Source organism: Syngnathus scovelli, chromosome 2 (genome assembly GCF_024217435.2).
Source record: "Syngnathus scovelli strain Florida chromosome 2, RoL_Ssco_1.2, whole genome shotgun sequence".
Classification (NCBI taxonomy): Eukaryota; Metazoa; Chordata; class Actinopteri; order Syngnathiformes; family Syngnathidae; genus Syngnathus; species Syngnathus scovelli.
Window position 1 is genome coordinate 27,122,733 of NC_090848.1, and position 20,026 is coordinate 27,142,758.

The following is a 20,026-nucleotide window of genomic DNA, read 5'->3' on the forward strand; positions in this document are numbered from 1 at the left end:
ACAAAAGGCAGCCTTGGTGGAGTCCAACCCTCACTGGGAATGAATCCGACTTACTGCCGGAAATGCGGACCAAACTCTAGCATCGGTGATACAGGGACCGAACCGCCCTTATCAGTTGGCTAGGCACCCCGTACTCCCGAAGCACCCTCCAAAGAACCTCCCGAGGGACACGGTCGAACGCCCTCTCCAAGTCGACAAAACACATGTGCACTGGTTGAGCGAACTCCCATGCACCCTCGAGGATCCTGCCGAGGGTGTAGACCTGGTCCACTGTTCTACGGCCAGGACGAAAGCCACACTGGTCCTCCTGAATCCGAGGTTCGACCTCCCGACGGACCCTCCTCTCCAGCACCCCTGAATAGACCTTACCAGGGAGGCTGATGAGTGTGATTCCCCTGTAATTGGAACACACCCTCCGGTCCCCCTTCTTAAAGAGGGGAACCACCACCCCAGTCTGCCAATCCAGAGGCACTGTCCCCGATGTACACGCAATGTTGCAGAGGCGTGTTAGCCATGACAGCCCCATAACATCCAGAGCCTTTAAGAACTCCGGGCGGATCTCATCCACCCCCGGGGCCCTGCCACCGAGGACTTTTTTAACTACCTCAGTGACTTTGACCCCAGCGATTGGAGAGTCCGCCTCAGAGTCTCCAGGCCCTGCTTCCACAATGGAAGGTGTGTAGGTGGAATTGAGGAGGTCTTCGAAGTATTCTCCCCACCGACTCACGACATCCCGAGTCGAGGTCAGCAGCACGCCATCCCCACTGTAAACAGTGTTGACGGTGCACTGCTTCCCCCTCCTGAGACGCCAGATGGTGGACCAGAATTTCCTCGAAGCCGTCCGGAAGTCATTCTCCATGGCCTCGCCAAACTCCACCCACGCCCGGGTTTCTGCCTCAGCAACCGACGAAGCCATCCGGTACCTGTCAGCTGCCTCTGGAGTCCCGCAGGCCAAAACGGCCAAATAGGACTCCTTCTTCAGCTTGACGGCATCCCTTAGGGCCGGTGTCCACCAGCGGGTTCGGGGATAGCCGCCACGACAGGCACCAACGACCTTACGGCCACAGCTCCGGTCGGCCGCCTCAACAATGGACAAGATTTTTATTCACCTTTATTGTAGTTTTAAACACTTTATTGTTTATTAAACACTTTTTTTTACATTTTTAAACACTTTTGCAAACATTTTAAAGTCAAGAAACATTCTTGTTTACTAACTTGAGTAAACACTTTTGTAAACATTTTAAAGACAAGCTGACTTTCAGAGACATTCTTATTCTCTAATTACTTAAACACTTTTGTAAACATTTTCACTAAAGTCTCGAAGTAAAAAAAACTTCCGTGATGAAGCACAAGTCTGATATGTTGACACAGACAGTGCGGTAGGCTGAGATAAATTGTAGTTAGAACTGCTAAGCCAATCACCTGCAAGGACACAGCTCAACATGTTCCCATTGGCCATTAGTGTCATATGGTCAGACAAATCCGCGCGCTTCAAGTGACGCCCGATGTCGCTGATGGTGGAGGGGTGCACTTGCCTGTCTTGTTGCCTGTCTTGTGTGCTTCATTCCTGCATATGACAATGTGAATGTGTGTGCGTGAGACAAAAAAAAAAGTAAATTAAAATAAAAATCTCTATCCGCAATATTTGTTTCGGAAAAAAAATCTGTGATAGAGCGAGGCCGCGATAGGTGAAGCGCGAAGTAGGGAGGGATTACTGTATGCAACAGACGAAGTCACACATCCCACAATTTACTGCAGAAAATGCGACGCAGTATAGAAAATGTGTCGCTACTTTTGAATAATCCCAAAAGACACACTTAGAAAATGGCAAAACACCAGCCTCAGTACACGCCCCTGGTCCAAAAGCAGCCAGTAACAACTGGGAACATCAGGTGGTGGTAACCTGAGATGGAAAGCACCCTGTGGGTCTGCTTTAACTCCACAAACTGAGATGTGCCGATCGATCCACATGGTGAGGACATATAGAGACACTGACACTGCCTGACGGACTATCTGTTTCTCCTGTTGAGACCGTCTACTACTACCTAAATAACAATGGAAAGTCAAGGCTGTCCTAAATAGGAAGAAGGCTGCCTTCAAGAGCAGAGACAAAGAGGCCATGAAGGCAGCACAGCAAGAGGTGAAACACTGTGGGAGGGTAGCCAAAGACCCCTACAAGAGAAAGGTGGATCAGAAGCTGAGGGAAAATAGCATGAGGGCCGTCTGGGACAGTGTGAGGACCATAACCACAAAACAAAGACTAGGGCCATTGAGGGACAATGGAGCGGGCAAATGAACTGAATAAGTTATTTTACAGGTCTGACCAGCCCTTGACCCCCCACCTCTGCTGCAGCCATCTCCCCTTCCCTCCACAACTCATCTCCCCATGAACAACATAGCATCACCACCCCTTGCATCCACATACCCCACCATCTCAGCTCACGCCCTGCCACCCTCTACCTATTATACTGAGTCCACTCCCACCTGGACAAAGGGAGAACCATGGCAAAGGTTCTCTTCTTGGACTTCTCCAGTGCCTTCAATACCATCCACCCCCCTTGCCAAACTGAGTAGGATGGGAGTGGACCCCTTCTTGGTGGTATGGATCTCCGACTACCTCACAGGCAGGCCACAGTACGTCAGGCTGAGAGACACCATCTCTGACACTGTGGTCAGCAGCACTGGGCCCCCCAGGATATAACTCCAGAGCGATGCTCAGTCAGTTGGACTATACAGTAGAACGAGGAGTCAAACTCAACCCATCTGTGTACCTGAAGTGAGCTACTTCAGACACAGTCTCATAATGTATGGCCTGAAACAGACCCCAAGCCATCAAAGATATGCAACCACTATAAAATGAAGCAGATCTCAACACAATTCTCGGCATGGTGACTTATCTCGCCAGTTTTTTTCCCAACCTGTCAGAAGTGACAGCGCCATTAAGCCAAATACTAAGCCAGGGAACAGAGGTCGAATAGATTGGCAGCCATGAAAATGCTTTCAAGTGGATGAAAGAGATCATCTGGACCCTGGATGGCCAATGTTACCCACATGTTAGCAAGTACTGGAACTAATGTGACAAAATCATTGAGGCTGACGGCATCCAAAGTTGAGAGGATAATCATTACACACAATCTAGAAAATCACATGCTATGCTGGATACACACTGGACATATCAAAGAGGAGAAAAGCAAACACGGGGCAAGGGACAATGTTTTGGCCAGGCAGTAACTATTCTGGGTGTACCCCACCTATTAGGGCTGGGAAAAAGGTAGTGTTTCAATGTATCCCGATACTTTTTGTGCCGATACCAAGTATCGATTATTTAAGTGAGCATCGATACTTTCAATAACTTTTTACCGTGTCGCAGAAGCTAATTTACAAGAAACCAGTTACATGTTAATCTACCAGGTTGATAAAGGGCAGCACTGCGCAACTACAGTTTTGTGACAACTCAAAAGAGACAAGACTGTAGCTTCAATGGAGGGGATAGGAAAAACAACTAATTCAAACTTGCACCATTTTAGTTCAAAGCCAAGGTTTTAAAGTATTTTGGATTTTACTCCCAGTTGAGAAACAATAAACTGAACGGCTGTGCGTAGATTGATATGAGTGTCAACGGTGCCAAGGAAGAAAATCCTAAATAACAACTTCAGAGGCAGCTTTTAGCAATCATTCTGAAAAGGCGGGAGAGATGGATAACAACCTCGATTGGACAATTTGCAAGGACCTGCGTCCCTACATTGTCATAGAGGGGATTGGATTCCGTACCGTAACATAATTTATACCTTGGAGCCACGGTATGTTTATTATACCACCGCGGACGTTTTTCCAAGACACATATATTGAGACCACCACCCATATCCTTATTTAACAGGTGTAATGTCATGTAGTTTGTCCAATTGGAGTGCCTGTAGCATGACGTCATCGCACATCTCAGATTTTGAATGCAGTGGTACCTCTACTTACGAACTTAATTGGTACCACGATCGGGTTTGTAAGTAGAAACGTTTGTAACTAGAGGCAACGTTTCCCGTAGGAATCAATGTAAAAGCAAATCATGCGTGACGGACTATCCCAGAAGTCATTTTACTCTGTGTAAAAACACAGATAACAACAGTTTTATTTTTGCTTTTTCAAACCTTTATAACAAAAAATATCACTTTTTTTCTCGACCTCCTAACTTTGCTTGGGGATAGGAATTTCCGGACTATAAGCCGCGACTTTTTTCCAAAATTTTGAACCCTGCGGCTTATAGGCAGATCGGCTTATATAAGATATTTGTTGTGATTTTTGTGATGACTTGATCACTTTTATACACTCGTAAAAAGGCTGTGGACCACTGTCGTGCGGTATCTTGAAGAAAACAACAAGAACAAAAATACTATTTTGAAGCACTACTATAACTGCTGCTTATTCTGGCTGTCTTGCGTGTGACTATTATGAGCTTTAGTAGGAATGCACGCGAGGTGACCTGCGTCAAAGGGCTCTAAACCAGGGGTGTCAAACTCATTTCTTTCACCTCATATTATATACAGTAAAAGCTACAAAACAAACTGACAAATAACTCGTTTTCAAATCAGATGAGTAAAAACTGGTCAAATATTTAAAAAAAAAAGATATTAAAAGTGAAGACAATTTGCAATTCTAGTAATGACACACGGATTTGATGCACAATGTCTTCGCGGGCCACATAGAATGATGTGGCGGGCCATATCTGGCTCCCGGGCCTTGAGTTTGACACCTGTGCTCTAAACCCTTTCTCGTCTGCCATGTGACTCAGAGATTACACAAAGCAGTGGCACTGTTTGGACCATCTGCATTGTTTTAAAACCCAATCAATCAGCATTTAAATTCAATTCTTCTGGCATTTTGCTCACCAAAAACAAGTTGTAATGAATGTGAACTTTTAATGCATTTTATTTTGGGATTTGGATTTTTACGGCTTCCAGGGGGCGCTCTAGCAGGAAGCAAGAGCGAGACAGACGAAGAAGAGATAATGCGCGGAAGAAGACGTACTAGTTTGTGTTTTGAACATTTCGCGCATCACGCAGAACGCGATCAAGACGCACATTACTGAAAGGACGCTTTTATACACAAACCGTCATTATGGGGGACAAAAGAAACGCATATGATGCCGCTTTTAAGCTAAAGGCGGTCGATGTTGATGACATTGTGTTGCGGCACCCTTTTCTTTATTTCGTGGTCCCGTCTACTCTGGAGCTATACGTGTCGCTCGCTAGTTTAATGTAATTTAGCGCTTCGTGCATGAATAAGATTAGCATGAACAGACCCTCATCACACTCGAAGAAATGCATAAAAGCGACGACGAAGGATATCTAACGCTATTCCAATCGGACACTGAGGAAGACTTCGATGGTTTCAGTGCACAGGAGGAAGATGAAGACGATGAAGCTCTTTATTTTACTTTTACTAGCACGATTTTTTAATCAGCCCTGTTAGTGCTGTGCTACCGTGTTGCTGCTGTGTTACCGCCGCGTCTCAGTGACTTTTACTGGTATGTTTTATTTAATCAAACCCTATTAGTGCTGTGTTACTTCTATGTTGCTGCGGTACTACTGCTGTGTCACAGGCAATGTTTAGAAAGACATGTTAAAGTATGTTATTCAAACTTTAAAAAGGCTTTCTGTGTACTGTCTTTCTTTGTAAAAAACTCATGTGCACGTGCGGCTTATAGTCCGGTGCGGCTTATGTAAGAAAAAAACTAAAATATCCCCGAATTTTAGCTGGTGCGGCTTTTAGTCCGGTGCGGCTTATAGTACGGAAATTACGGTAACCGTTCGTAAGTAGAGGCACCACTATACGTATATGTTTTACATTTTGATTTTATGAAACCATGACTGTGATTAATCTGAGAAACAATAACCTCTTTAAGTGTTGTTGCAACACCGTTAACCCTCTCGCGCTTCTGTAATTCAAGATTCAGGATTCAAGAGTTTTTATTCGCCACGTTTGAGCGTGCCAAACAAAGAATTTGACTTCGGTAAATCACAGCCTCTGTTCAACATTTAGGTGACTAACAACAACACTCAGGACATGTGAAAAATGGCAGATATTCTCAAACATCCCCTGATCTTAAACTCCCAAGAGGGCAAGGAAAAACTCAAAACTCCAGCTAGGGGAAATGAGAAACCTTTGTGAGAGGTACTCTGTGTTGCCAGTTGTGTACAGTAAAATAAGGGACAAAAAGGCAAGCTTGTGGTCTCTCCTGGGTTTGGGACCAGAAAAAGTCCAATATAGGGGTTACAATTTCAGAATAAGCAAATGAAAACCTTTTCAAAACAAGAAGCCCAATGTGACATGGCAATCATAGCTGCACGGACCCTCCTACAGTTACAACAACGCGAGAGCATGACTGCCAAGCACAACAGCTATTGGACATGAATTGAAAATGATGTATTATAACAAAAATGTGTGTACAGTAATCCCTCGTTAAGTAACGGCCTTCAAAATAAATCACCCTACCTCAAATCAAAGCACGGCTGAATAACATAAATAACATGGAGAATTCTTAACACATACTTTAAATATGTTTTTAGAACAACTTTCCATATTTATTTATTTTTAAAACAAGGTACAAGTGTACATACTATAAATATGTTTTTAGAACTATTTCATTATTATAACAATTTTTCTATAACAAGGTACAACACTGTAAATATGTTTTTAGAACTCTTATTATAAAAAAAAATTATAAAAAGGTACAAGAGTGCGCACTGCAATTGTGTGGGCACTCCTTGCCTTTTGTGGGCAAGTTTTGTGCCATAATTCCTCAATTTAGAAGTTTTATTATTTTTTTTTTTTAAATCTGCGATGTAGTGAAACCGCGATAAACAAACCGCGATGTAGCGAGGGTTTACTGTATTGCAGGGGTCACCAACACGGTGCCCGCGGGCACCAGGTCGCCCGTGAGGACCGCATGAGTCGCCCGCAGGATTGTTCTAAAATTAGCTCAAATCGCGGCACTTGTCAGTGAGATGCATCTATTTATTTTACAGTCAAACCTCGGTTTTCGAACGTCCTGGTTCTCGAACAAATCGGATTTCAAACAAAAAATTCAAGATTTTTTAGCTTCAGTTGTCGAACAAAATTCGGAGGTCGAACCTCGCGAGATGAGCCGGGAGGACCCGAGAAAACCCGACCTCGCGGCCCGGATGCCGACTGACTGTTGTTATTGTATTTTCGTTACTTTGACGATTGTATTAACCCCTAATCATGCCTCCAAAGAAAGCAAGTGGGAGCAGTAAAGTCATCCTTAAACACAAAGACGCTCTTAAAGCAATGCGACAGTGAGCGCCCGGCGCACTGCGGTTGCGCGATCGAACCAAATTAATCTCCCTGCGCACTGAGGTCCACTTACATTTTGGAAAGTACATCAGGACTTTAAAAATATTTTTTAAATTTTAGCGACGGCTCTGTCGCAATAATGCGACCAGCGCGGTGCAGTTGCACGGTCAGCGACGTGCTACTGTTGCGGGTTCGGCGGTGCGCTGCAGTTGGGCGATCGGGCCTAATTAAGCTCCCTGCGCACTGAGGTCCACTTACATTTTTGAAAGTACATCAGGACTTTAAAAATATTTTCTAAATTACAGCGACGGCTCTGTCCCAATAATGCGACCAGCGTGGTGCAGTTGCGCGGTGGGCGACGCGCTACGGTTGCACGTTCGGCGGTGAGCTGCAGTTGCGCGATCGGACAAATATGCGCAAATGAAAAATAATGCTTAAAAAAGGCGGGGTGTTTTGTCTTGAAACGGATAAAAAAAATTCCCATTATTTGTAATGGGAAAAATAGATTCGGAATTCGACCGATTCGCTTCTCGAACCACCTTCTGGAACGGATTGTGGTCAAAAACCAAGGTTTGACTGTATTTTTGCTATTCTTGTTAAAATCACACTTACATATGAACTGGAAATGACAATAATAACACATAGTGAAAGCCAAATTGAGCAAATTTGCTATTTCAGAAGTGCGTGTCAAACTGGTAGCCCTTTGCCTTAATCAGTACCCAGGAAGTAGCTCTCGGTTTAAGAAAGGTTGGTGACCCCTGCTGTATTGTCTTGTGTAGAGCGGACCAAACTGTTCAATATTTTGCCAACTAAAAATGCCTTCAGTTTTAAATGAAATTGAAAGATAAAGAATAAACATCAAATAATAATACTATGCCAAAATTAGTTTGTTATTTAACTAACATTTGAGGGTCCATCCACAAGGTGACTGTGGGGTAAAATTCTGACTCTGACAAATATAGTTGTGACCCCTGTCGCTCCAGACACTTCAGTTGAAATTACGTTAACGTAATCATTCTGTAAGACTCGGCTTTGAAATAGCTATTGTGTCCCGTTTTGGGAAGAAAAACACCTCTGCCATTTCTCCAGGCTATTGGCACATGCCCGGAACAATACGCCATGGTATATTTTAATGTGTTGCCAACCCTTCCGTAGCAAGACTTAATGTTTTACCAATTTCAGTTGACAAATGTGTCAATTGTAATTAAAAAATGACAGTGGTTTCTTGCGTGCCTGATTGTGAAGCAGAAAATTTAAGGACAAACATTTACTTCAAAGGTTGATAATTTTTTGGGAGGGAAATAAATGAAAGCTTTTGAAAAGTAAGTATACTGAGCAGGATCTTGGGTTGAAGACATTTTCATATACTAGAACACTGCACTGCCCTATTTTAGGCTACTTTATAAGGCTGCCCTTTAATGGCTGCTCTACTCAGGAAGAGCCTTTTAGTCAGCGTATGATGGTAACATGACAAGTGCTCAAGCTGCAGGAAATTTCAGGGTCAACTCAACTCATGTGAGCCAGCATTCGGCGGAAAAAAAGGTATAAAAGCTATTGGAGAAAAGCCACAAGTTTAGAACGGATGTGCCATTTTCTTAGACAGTCGCGGCATCAGATTTGACTCATTTTGACGCTCACCCAACACATTTACGTGTAACATGTTGGTCGTGAGAAGCTCTCTCTCACACAAATGCACGTGCAAACGCACATACAATTAAACGCTCTGTATTCCCTCATGCAAAAACGTCTGCTTTTATAATGGACCCTGGAATAGAGCGCTACCGAGCCTTCTGCTGCTCTTCTGGCAAACGCGCATGCATACACAATGCGTGCGTGCATGTATAAAATTAAAAGGCTCAGAAAAGAACATAGATCAGGCCTTCGACGACGGGAAAAAACAGCCAAAGGGTCGTCCACATACTACACTACAATAGACACGCACATTCGGGGGGTTTCTGCGTTTGTAGCGGTGACGACAACCAGAGTGGATGTTTGTGTAACATTGGATGATACTTTGCGCAAAACGACACATTAACTGAGGCGGGCAGACAGTTTGCTGCTGCAGTGGATGATAAAAAAAAAGATAAAATAATCCTTGTCACATGCAGCAACCTCACGAACCATTAACATCATTTTTGGTGAGACATGCAAAAGTCTTCCATGCGGCGCGCTCGATTCAAAATCCAGTTTTCCCCATCGCGACGCCTTGAAGGGTGTGCACCACACCCGTGGAGTCTCGTCGACGAGCAAATCAATACACGATGTGTGCGTGTGCATGCATGTGGGGGTGCGTGAACATATTTAAAAAACAGAAAGAGATAAACGATTAGACAAAGACGCATTGAAGCTACGAGAAATGAAGGATTGATTACTCACACGCATCCTGTCATCCAAGGTTGAGCCAAGTGTCCCGCAATGTGATTTTTTTTTTTTTAGCGAGAGGCAAGTGTCCCGCAATACGATTTTTTTTTTTTTTTTTTTTTTTTTGGATAGATGGAACCATCTTATGCTCCGCGCCCCTGCCTCCCTTAGTAAATACGACCAGCATTTGACATTTTCTGCTCGCGTCCAGTCCGAGGACGACGCTCAAGACATACATTCATTCAGATCTTTAGGAATAACAAGAGGGGGTGCGGGGCAGCTCTGCGACATTCACGCAAGACGACAGCCCCCCCCAAAAACAAACAAACAAACAAACAAAAAAACCCAGCTGTCTCCTGGCATCGCACACACAACAAGTTCCACATGTAAGGGAAGGTGCGCTTACCTCGTAAGCGTCACAGTGAATCCGTGGAGCCGTCGCGGGACTGCAGAGGCGCGAATGATCTGGGAGAGACTGCAGTTGTCGCCATATTGATGCTGCCGTCTTCTCCCCTCCACCACCTCCACCAGCACCAGCACCTCCACCTCCAGCAGTAGCAGCCCTCCTCAGACCGAGCAGCTTCCCTGCATAATTAATTGATGTCTCTCAGCACAATGTGAGGGAGTGTCGCCCTGTGCCTCCTGCTCCAATCCAAAAGGATATTTAGGCCTGCAGCCTCGCTCTCCTCCTAATGCCCGACGCTAGTGCGCCACCACAGGAGTGTGTGTGCTCGGATGGTGCGCACACAACACACGTGTATCTCTTGCGTGTGAAGTCAATGCAAGAATTCTGATAGTATCGAATTGCACAGGTAGTATCGAATTGCACACCTGTGCAAACGAGTGCAGAAAGTCAATGACAATGTGTGAACAGCTGTCACATTTTGTGTTGGTCATATTTCAAAATAAGCAAACACATTATATTCTTTTTTTCACTAATCATTGTTCTGGGTGATCTTAACAGGGCGAACCTCCCACACGAACTCCCCAGATACAGACAGCACATAACGTGTCCCACCAGAAGGACACAGACACTGGACCACTGCTACACCGTAATTAAGGATGCATACCACTCTGTGGCTCGTGCAGCTTTAGGACTCTCGGACCACTGTCTAGTTCATCTGATCCTGGCCTACAGGCAGAAACTAAAAACTTCTAAGCCGGTGGTGAGGACTGTGAGGAAGTGGACAGTGGAGTCAAGGCAGTACCTCCAAGCCTGCTTTGACTGCACCGATTGGGGAGTTTTTGAAGCTGCAACTTCAGATCTGCATGAACTCACTGACACTGTCACATCATACATCAGTTTTTGTGAGGATCTGTGTGTGCAGACTAAGACCTTCTGCACGTACAACAATGACAAACCTTGGTTTACACCGAACCTCAGGAGGCTGCGCAAAGTCAAGGAGGAGGCCTACAGGAGCGGCGACCGGGACCTGTTCAAGCAGACCAGAAACACACTGAACCGAGACGTCAGGAAAGCCAGGAGGTGCCTGGAGAGACACCTCTCTGCCAATCCTGATCCCTCAACAGTGTGGAAAGGTCTGCAGAGCATCACAGGCTTCAAGAAACGAACTCCCCGTCCTGTGGAGAGCCCAAGGCTTTCTAACCAGCTAAACAGGTTCTACTGCAGGTTTGATCAGTCCTCCTACACAACGGAACCTCCTCCAGCACAATCTACATACTCACCTCCCCCCACAACTGCTCTGTCCACACCTCCATCACCGTTGTCACCGACTCTCTCTCTTGCAGAGGCCGCGCCCGCACTCCAGATCCGCGAGGAGGAAGTGTGCCAGATGTTCCGGAGACAAAAGATCAGGAAGGCACCGGGCCCAGACGGCGGGGTCACCTTCCTGCTTGAAAATCTGCGCTGAGCAGCTGGCGCCCACCTTTGCACGGATCTTCAACCATTCCCTGGAGCTGTGTGAGGTGCCCTCGTGCTTCAAGAGCTCCACCATCGTTCCAGTGGCCAAGAAGCCCGCCATCACAGGTTTGAATGACTATAGACCTGTCGCACTGACATCTGTGGTCATGAAATATTTCGAGAGGTTAGTGCTGAACCACCTGAAGGATGTCACGGGCCCCCTGCTTGACCCCCTCCAGTTTGCCTACCGGGCAAACAGGTCGGTGGATGATGCGGTCAACATGGGACTGCACTACATCCTGCACCACCTGGACACCCCAGGAACGTACGCCAGGATCCTGTTTGTGGACTTCAGCTTGGCGTTCAACACCATCGCTCCTGACATCCTCCAACAGAAGCTCATCCAGCTCGCGGTGCCTGCCTCCACCTGTCAGTGGATCACCAGCTTCCTGACCAACAGGAGACAGCGTGTGAGGCTGGGGAGCATCACATCTGACACCCGGACCACCAATACTGGAGACCCTCAGGGGTGCGTCCTCTCCCCACTGCTCTTCTCTCTCTACACCAACGATTTCTCCTCAGGTGACTCTCCTGTGAAGCTCCTGAAGTATGCAGACGACACCACTCTCATCGGACTGATCCAGGACGGTGATGAGACTGCGTGCAGACAGGAGGTGGAGTGGCTGGTCCACTGGTGCAGCCAAAACCACCTGGAGCTGAACCCGCTCAAGACCGTGGAGATGACAGTGGACTTCAGGCGAGACCCTTCACCACTTTCACCCCTCACTATCCGCAGTAATACTATTCTCTCTACAGACACCTTCAAGTTCCTGGGAACCACGAATCTCTCGGGACCTGAAATGGACCGGCCACATAGGCTCTGTCCAGAAGAAGGCCCAGCAGCAGCTGTACTTCCTGAGACAGCTCAAGAAGTTCAACCTGCCGCGGGAGCTGCTGAAGACCTTCTACACTGCCATCATCCAGTCTGTCCTCTGCACCTCCATCACTGTCTGGTTTGGATCGGCCTCCAAACAAGACAAGCACAGACTGCAACGGACAATCAGGACAGCAGAAAAGATAATTGGAATCAACCTCCCATCTATCCAAGACTTGTTCCTGTCCAGGACCAGGAAACGCGCAAGTAACATCTCTACAGACCCTTCTCACCCAGGTTGCAGTCTGTTTGAACTACTCCTCTCCAGATGGCGTTATAGAGCTCTGTACGCCAAAACCAGCAGACACAAAGACAGCTTCTTCCCCCAGGCTGTTGCTCTGATGAACTCACACCACTCTTAGAGTCTCAGAGTCATTACTGTGCAATAACATCATGCTCTCCACACCTTTTTTGAATTGTCTACACTGTTTGTACTATGTGTCCTCTCTGCATCCATTGCAGACTGGTCATCCTAGAAGAGGGACCCTCCCATCTGTGGTCTCTTCTCAAGGTTTCTCATTTCTTCTAGCTGGAATTTTGAGTTTTTCCTTGCCCTCTTGGGAGTTTAAGATCAGGGGATGTTTGGGAATATTTGCCATTTTTCACATGTCCTGAGTGTTGTTGTTAGTCACCTAAATGTTGAACAGAGGCTGTGATTTACCGAAATCAAACTCCTTGTTTGGCACGCTTAAACATGGCAAATAAAAACTCTTGAATCTTGAATCTTTCTTAGGAGTGAATGAAATGTGAATGAATCAATTCCCGAGTAAAACTCTTACCTATTCAACATTTTACATCTTTAACAGTTGATCATTACTGTCAAAAAAAAAAAAAGAAAAGTAGAATGGAGAGACTTCATTGCTTGTATTGCTCTAAGCCTCTTAGTTGGGAACTTTGGAGCGTCATCAGTATCATGAAACTTGCTCATAGACCAATGCATTTATTATGTCAAGGAAAGACAGAAAAAAAAGGCAAAAAAGCAAGCAAGGTCACCTCCCTAAAAAAAGGGGCTCATAGGTTCATAAAACTACATGGAGATGTCACGTTCCTGCGTCACCTGACTTCCAGCCAAGCCCCAATCAAGGAATTGCCAACACCTGCTACAGCTCGTTAGGTTTCCCCCCTTTTCAATAGAGGTCCGTGCTGCATTTGGTCACCCGGTCTCTGATCCGTGACAGGAGATGGCCACATGGAGGTATGACAGTAAGGTCAATTAAATATTTCCACACTTGTCAACAAACTTGGACACATCCTAGTTATCCTAACAGGTTGCTAGGAGTCAACATGAAAAACAAAATCAGTTGATTTTGATTACTGCACTGAGCACATCCCTGTTACGTTTGTGGCAGGATGAAGGACCCAAGTGCAAAGAAGTGAACCAGCAGTGCAGTACTCCCCAGCTAAAAAGAACACATTGGAGAGGATTTAAAGTAAAAAAAAGAAAAAAAGGACCCAGACTCTGACCGAGCATCTTGGTCTCAGATGTGCTAATTTTTATCCCAATGGCTTGATGAACATTGCATTTTAAGGAAGCCACCAGTACCACAGCCTCTTCAAAAAGCAGACGTGATACTGAGCTCACTGTACTGGACCCCCTTGAAGGCATCCAGACGACGTTCTCCACGGCCTTGCTAAACTCATGCCAAGCCTGAGGTTTTGCCTCAGTAACCACCAAAGCTGATTTCCGCTTGGCCTACCAGTACCCATCTGTTGCCTCCACAGTTGTACAGACAAAAAAACTTCATTAGAACTCCTTCGGCTTGAGGGCATCCCTCACCAACAGGGTGGGTTAAGGGGATTGCCACCATGGCATGCTATGGTCACCAACATTGAGTGACACTGCCACCACACACAGGACAGATGCTGTTGTCTCTCATTTACCGTAAATTTCAGACTATAAGCTGCTACTTTTTTCTCAAATTTTAAACCCTGCGGTTTATAGTCCGGTACACTCATAAAAAGGCTGTGGCCCGCTGTTATGTTAATAAAAGTTATGCGTCCCTAAATAATCATCTCTTTCCTGACAATCATCTTTGTGTATATTCTCTTACAAATGGTAATTAAACATTAAAAACCTTACGCGATCATGCTGCGACTTTACATGCATTTTTTTCTAACGGCCATCAGGGAAGACTCGAGCAGAAAAGGTAAGTGAAAGAGGTGGAGTATATGCGTCGAGGAAGACAGTAGTGGCGCATTGTGCACGAGGAACGTTAGCGTAAACAGAGCCCAATGATGGAAGGCGTGCGTATGACGCAGCTTTCAAGTTAAATTGAGCTGGCTGATAAAGAAGGGAACTGAGCGGTTGCACGTAAACTTGGAATAAATGAATCGATTTAAAGTCCCCCCCCCCCGACTTGAATGGGAGGCTTGGATGACCAGCGGCGAGAAATCGTTTACAAAAACTGGACGCATGCGAAGAGCAACTTTCGCACAAATCTGCCAGTGGATCATGACAGTGTGGAGCAGTGTGAAAAAATCCACCATCACCAACGGGTTTCGAAAAGCCGGTCTGCTGTGTGACGGAGAGGAGAGCACAAGCTCAGGAGTGAATTTGCCTCAGGACGTGAGTGATAATGAAAGCGACAACGAAAGAGCGAATGAGAAAGAGTGTTGCGACGTACATCTGGCACTATTCCAGTCAGACACTGAGGAGGAAGATTTTGCTGGGTTCAGTGGACAGTAGGAAGACAAAGACGGCTCTCAGTGACTGTTGACTGGTATGTTTTTTTTTTTTTTTTAACCCGCCTAGTTAGTGCTGTTACTTCCGTGTTTACAACAAAATGTTAATGTTATTAAAACTTTAGCCCAGCTAGTGCTGTTAATTCCGTTAACAACAAAATGTTAATGCTATTCAAACTTTAGCCCAGCTAGTGCTGTTACTTCTGTGTTTACAACAAAATGTTAATGTGATTAAAACTTTAAAAAGGCTTTCTGTGTACTGTCTTTCTTTGTAAATAACTCGTGCGCACGTGCGGCTTATAGTCCGGTGTGGTTTATACAAGTATAAAACTAAAAAAAGTCAAGAATTTTAGCTGGTGCGGTTTATAATCCGGTGCGGTTTATAGCCCGAAATTTACGGTATTTATGAAATGTGAGTGAAACTTGGCAAAATGACAGGAGCTTCTGACAAAGCATCTTATTTATTTCACATGAACCAGATCCAACGACAGCATGAAATTTTTGTTTTTGCTTGTCAAGACAGCGTTGAAGAAATCACACCATTGATGAAACTACTCCTTGCGGCTCATCGATGCATAGTGAGGCGACAAGTCATTATTGAGGTATACATTGTGGGTACATCAGCCTGTGCTTGGAATTACTTTGGAGATGTGGAATGAATGTTAATGAAGACAATCCCTTATGGAACATCGTAATGAACAGCAACAGTATAAGAGGACATTTTCACATCTCTAAGAGAATAGCACCGAAAAACGTTGACGTTAAATTATAAAACTTTATTAAAAACTTGTAAGAGTTACAACAGAAGAATAGTCACAAAGTGACTCAAATGCTTCACTGACGCATGAGTGCTTTTAACGTGCCTGTTGCATACATGTCACTTAACATGTTAACGTGTGACGTTGGTCACACTAAGAATAAAAAAGAAATTAAAACTCTATAAGATCCTGTATTTTAAATTCTATAGTTGGATGGAAAAGGTAACATTACAGTGGTGGTGACATAAAAGACGAAAACAAATCAAATCATTAAAGAAGTTTCAAATTTCTTAAAAAAAAAAAAAAAAATCATCATAAAAGCACGCACGCGCTCTCCCGCACACCCATGTACACACCAGTATTGTGAAAAGTGCATGGTGTTCCGGCCAGAATAGTCTAATAAATCTGGTGTTTTGTTCGTTTTGTTTTTCAAATGAAAGCAGAAAAATGCTGTCAAGTATTAAAGACCAGTCAAGTGTAGACTATTTGCATGTACACAATAACACCAGTTGATAACAGTATTTGACCTAACACAGATTACAAATTGACATCCTTATACCCTCATTGATCCCCTACAACTTTGTTAATGTATCTTGCTATATGACTTGCTTACAACTAGCACTCGGCCATCCTACCTTGCTTTCAAGTGTTTGACATTCATTAAGCCTTGGACTACGTAAAGACGACATGAGCGAGAGATATGAACAGTATGATTGGAGAAGGTTCAAATTAAAAGTTCCAAGAGTTTCAATAAGGCAAAAAGTTGTTTCCTCACTCACTGATCTCTTAATAATACGACTCCTTCATCCATTGTGTCACAATGGAGTTTTTTTGTGAAAAGGCACAACTCTGCCTCCTAACAAGCAACCTATTTGAACAGCATACTAGCGCTGATAGGACAGCTTTTAAGCATCGTCAAAACGACTGCACACAATGCGAACATGTGCTTGCAATGACCATGTCATTGAGAGTCACCCACATCTGGGGTTAAAAATAAAAAAATAAAAAAAACAAGGGATTTGAGATTGGGACTTATAACTGAAATGTCCAGCAAGTCTGTTTTTTAATACAGTGATGATAAAACGTCATTTGATATCCGGGTGTTTTTCAATGGGTCATTTGTTGCATTTAACTTTGATACATCCAGTTGCCATATTTCTCGCTGACTAGAGCAATTTGAAGGTCCTTAATAAATTGTCTAGAACATACATTTCCCTTGCTGTTAGACATATTGCATTTTTTGCTAAAAGGGATTACTTGTCATTTATTTCAAGGCTGTTTAATCTGTAATAAAAATGCAATAAAAATCTGTTTTGACTCTAGCAAGAGACCAGTTGAGGCCAAGTCAAGTGGGAGCCCTTAAGGTCCACACATACATTGATATTTAAAAGAATACAATAAAAGTATATTTTCCAAGCTCCAATTTTTTTACAACATACATCTACAACATGCCTATCAAGTGTGAAATTAAACAACCACAGAAATCCTTTGTTAGCTGCCTATTTTCCCAAATGTGAGCAAGCCCTTTAGAATTTTGTGAGACTGTAGCCTAGTAATGCAGCTTATTTGCATAATTTCATCCCCACACTGAGTATCTCCATTCATGACTGGGAAGCTAGGCTGTCTGACAATCCACTATTTTTAAGTCACAGTTGGAGTCCGGCCCCTGGAGTACACAGAACACTACAATAGCCAGCTAAAAGGTAAGCAGAGTGCATCGCAAGTTAGCCTGTGCTAACTGGCACTTACTCGAAAGTTGAGCCAAGTTGTCGACATGGGGCATGCGCCTCATGCAGAGATCCACTGCAATAATTGAAAAATTTAATTTGGCAGCTTGGTGATTAAGTGCTACCTCCACCAGTGGACACACAAATGGTCTTCATGAGGGCTTGCTTTGCTCTTTGACAACAAATAGCTGCTTGTCTTGTCATTATGCACAAGCGAGGCATCAAGGTAACAGGCCATACTTGATTGAAGCAGTAGATTGGAGTGGAAACAGTGGCTCACTTACATGAGACAAGACTGCATCTTGAAAACAGGTTAATATGAATAAGGGAAAATTACGGTGGGTAAAATGTGATGCAAGTTTTTATGCTTTGGTTATTTTGATGAAAACATGTTACTGACATGTTATTGAGACACCTAGGAATCGCTTTGAATTTGGGGGGAATGCAAAATATGTCTACTTGAAAGGCATACGTATATTTTTGTAAATATCCACATGGGTGTGAACATGGCCTTACCATGCAGTGGGCTGTTCAGCTAAAAGCTCCTTTGTGCAAGATTTGTGCAGAAATTCACCCAATTTGTGCTGTCAATTGAAAACCCTGCTCAATTATATATTCAACCTAGTGTTGGCTATTACCCGCAGGTTGCAGCAAAAGAAAATTCAGTTTTCAGCAGGTAAACGATCATAAAGCAATTGGACCTCAGCCTCAGTGTATTTTCAGAACATTTTGTAACATGCATTGCCAGTGTGCACATATCAGGACCCCCCCGGCTGGCGGCACATGTTAATACTGAAGTGGAGGTTTCGCCCCTGGGAAAGCAAACAATGTGCGTGTCCCCTTCTGACCAGACAGGAGGTGGACTCGGAGGTGCGAGGACTTAAAGTGCAAGGGGAAGGAGGAAAGTTCCACCTCTTCTCTGTAGTTTCAATTGCTGCGCCTCCCTGACACTGAGAAGTGAGGGTCTTTTATGAGGGTGTAGGGGGAATAACGATAAAGAAAATAAATGTGTTGATGATCTGTTTACATGGAGAGCAATGAACAGATGGAAGAATACAAGCAATTAAACATAGTTTAGTTTGAAAAGATTACTAATGAGGGAGACAAAGGAAGCCCGGTTTGATTTCTCGTAATGTTCCTCTCTCTCAGATCACATGTTGTAGGCCACATAGATGGGGTCAAGCTGGTCGGCCAGGAAGGAGTCGCGCAGGTGCATGCGCTGCTTCTCTCCTCTGGAGTTGATGGGGATCACGCCCGGGTCCACGATGACCACTACGCCCACAATAAGGTGGTGCTCTTCAAGAACCACGTTGGTGACAAGGGGAACCAGGTCCAATGCCTCCTGCTCGGAGCCGCTCAGCTCGGCCACCACCACCAGTAGGTTAGTCCACGTGAACACGGCGCTGGTGGGAACACATACAAGTCTGATGTCTGGGATTACTTAGTATCTATGCACACTTCAAATTCCACCCACAGTTTCTGAAAGAATAAGCCTCCAAACAAGGAATAATATGCATGTTTACCAGAAGAATAAATACTGGATTTGTTTCTTGCATTGGATACCTGATGACTGACCAAAAAATAGAGCAATCTGTGGGTGCTTTTGTTATTAAAGGGGAAATCAACCCAAACATTTTTCTTACAATATGTGGTATGTGCCCCCACTAGTCTAAACACGGCATTTGGATTAATATATTGTGCTTGTGTAATATAAGTGAAGCAGCAAAATGTGCCCGTTTTCACCCATCTCAGGGGGCGGCTGAAAAGTTACATTACAGTTGCAAGGTCTAAGATCACAACCAATAACGACTCAGCTTCAGAAAACTGGTGAGCCGCGATTGGTTGTGACCTGAGACCTGGCAAACTGTGATGTCATTTTCAGTTGACAAGTGGCAAAATGGCCTGAGATGGATTAACAGTTGGATGTTGCCTGCCTTATTCATATTCAACAAACGCAATATTCAAAACACTATGTTTCGACTAATTGGGCTGCACAAAACATATTACAAATATTTTTTTGAGTTGCCTTGAGCATAGGCACCTATAGTGTATCCTCTATTTATTTAGTCACTGTGTTGCTTGATGACATGGTGCGTACCGGACTCAACATTGACTAGAATGTGAAGGAGAAAGTTATTTCAGGAAATTACAAACAAATATATTCACGTAAAGGCTATAAACACATAAATCAAAGCAATGCTTTTTATTGGGTATTTTTTAGTAAATCCTGATTTAATAAATTATAGTATTTCAATTTTACATTCTTCTATCATCTTATAATTTTACACAAAGTTTGACACAACCTGTCTTGCGATCTTTTTAAAGCCCACCACCATATTGAACGTAGTGTCGGAAATGTGGAGTCAACTGTACCACAAAAACAAGCTAAGCACTC

The 20,026-nt window shown here is 44.2% G+C and overlaps 2 protein-coding genes and 1 long non-coding RNA gene across 14 annotated transcripts in view; 1 reads left to right on the forward strand and 2 right to left on the reverse strand.

Annotated features, from left to right (window-relative positions):
• LOC125988673 (sodium channel protein type 8 subunit alpha) overlaps positions 1-10,225 on the reverse strand; it is a 155,500-nt gene extending 145,275 nt beyond the window's left edge. For 7 of the 8 annotated variants that reach the window (XM_049754150.1, XM_049754147.1, XM_049754144.1 and 4 more), the window contains exon 1: positions 10,076-10,225. The gene's annotated coding sequence lies outside the window, so the exon portion shown is untranslated. Of the gene's footprint in view, positions 1-9,684; positions 9,835-10,075 lie in introns of those variants that run through there. The other variant, XM_049754145.1, reaches the window with a different exon arrangement.
• Positions 10,226-13,584: 3,359 nt separating this feature from the next.
• Positions 13,585-15,808, forward strand: LOC125988727 (uncharacterized). The gene is made up of 2 exons (XR_007488482.2): positions 13,585-13,659; positions 13,814-15,808. It is a non-coding gene; the product is annotated as an uncharacterized lncRNA (long non-coding RNA).
• Positions 15,809-15,901: 93 nt separating this feature from the next.
• Positions 15,902-20,026, reverse strand: part of LOC125988674 (disco-interacting protein 2 homolog B-A) — a 128,920-nt gene continuing 124,795 nt past the window's right edge. For all 5 annotated transcript variants that reach the window (XM_049754158.2, XM_049754157.2, XM_049754156.2 and 2 more), the window contains one exon: positions 15,902-19,034. In XM_049754158.2, the coding sequence (XP_049610115.1) occupies positions 18,782-19,034 (253 nt within the window). In that variant the 3' untranslated portion in view covers positions 15,902-18,781. The remainder of the gene's footprint in view (positions 19,035-20,026) is intronic.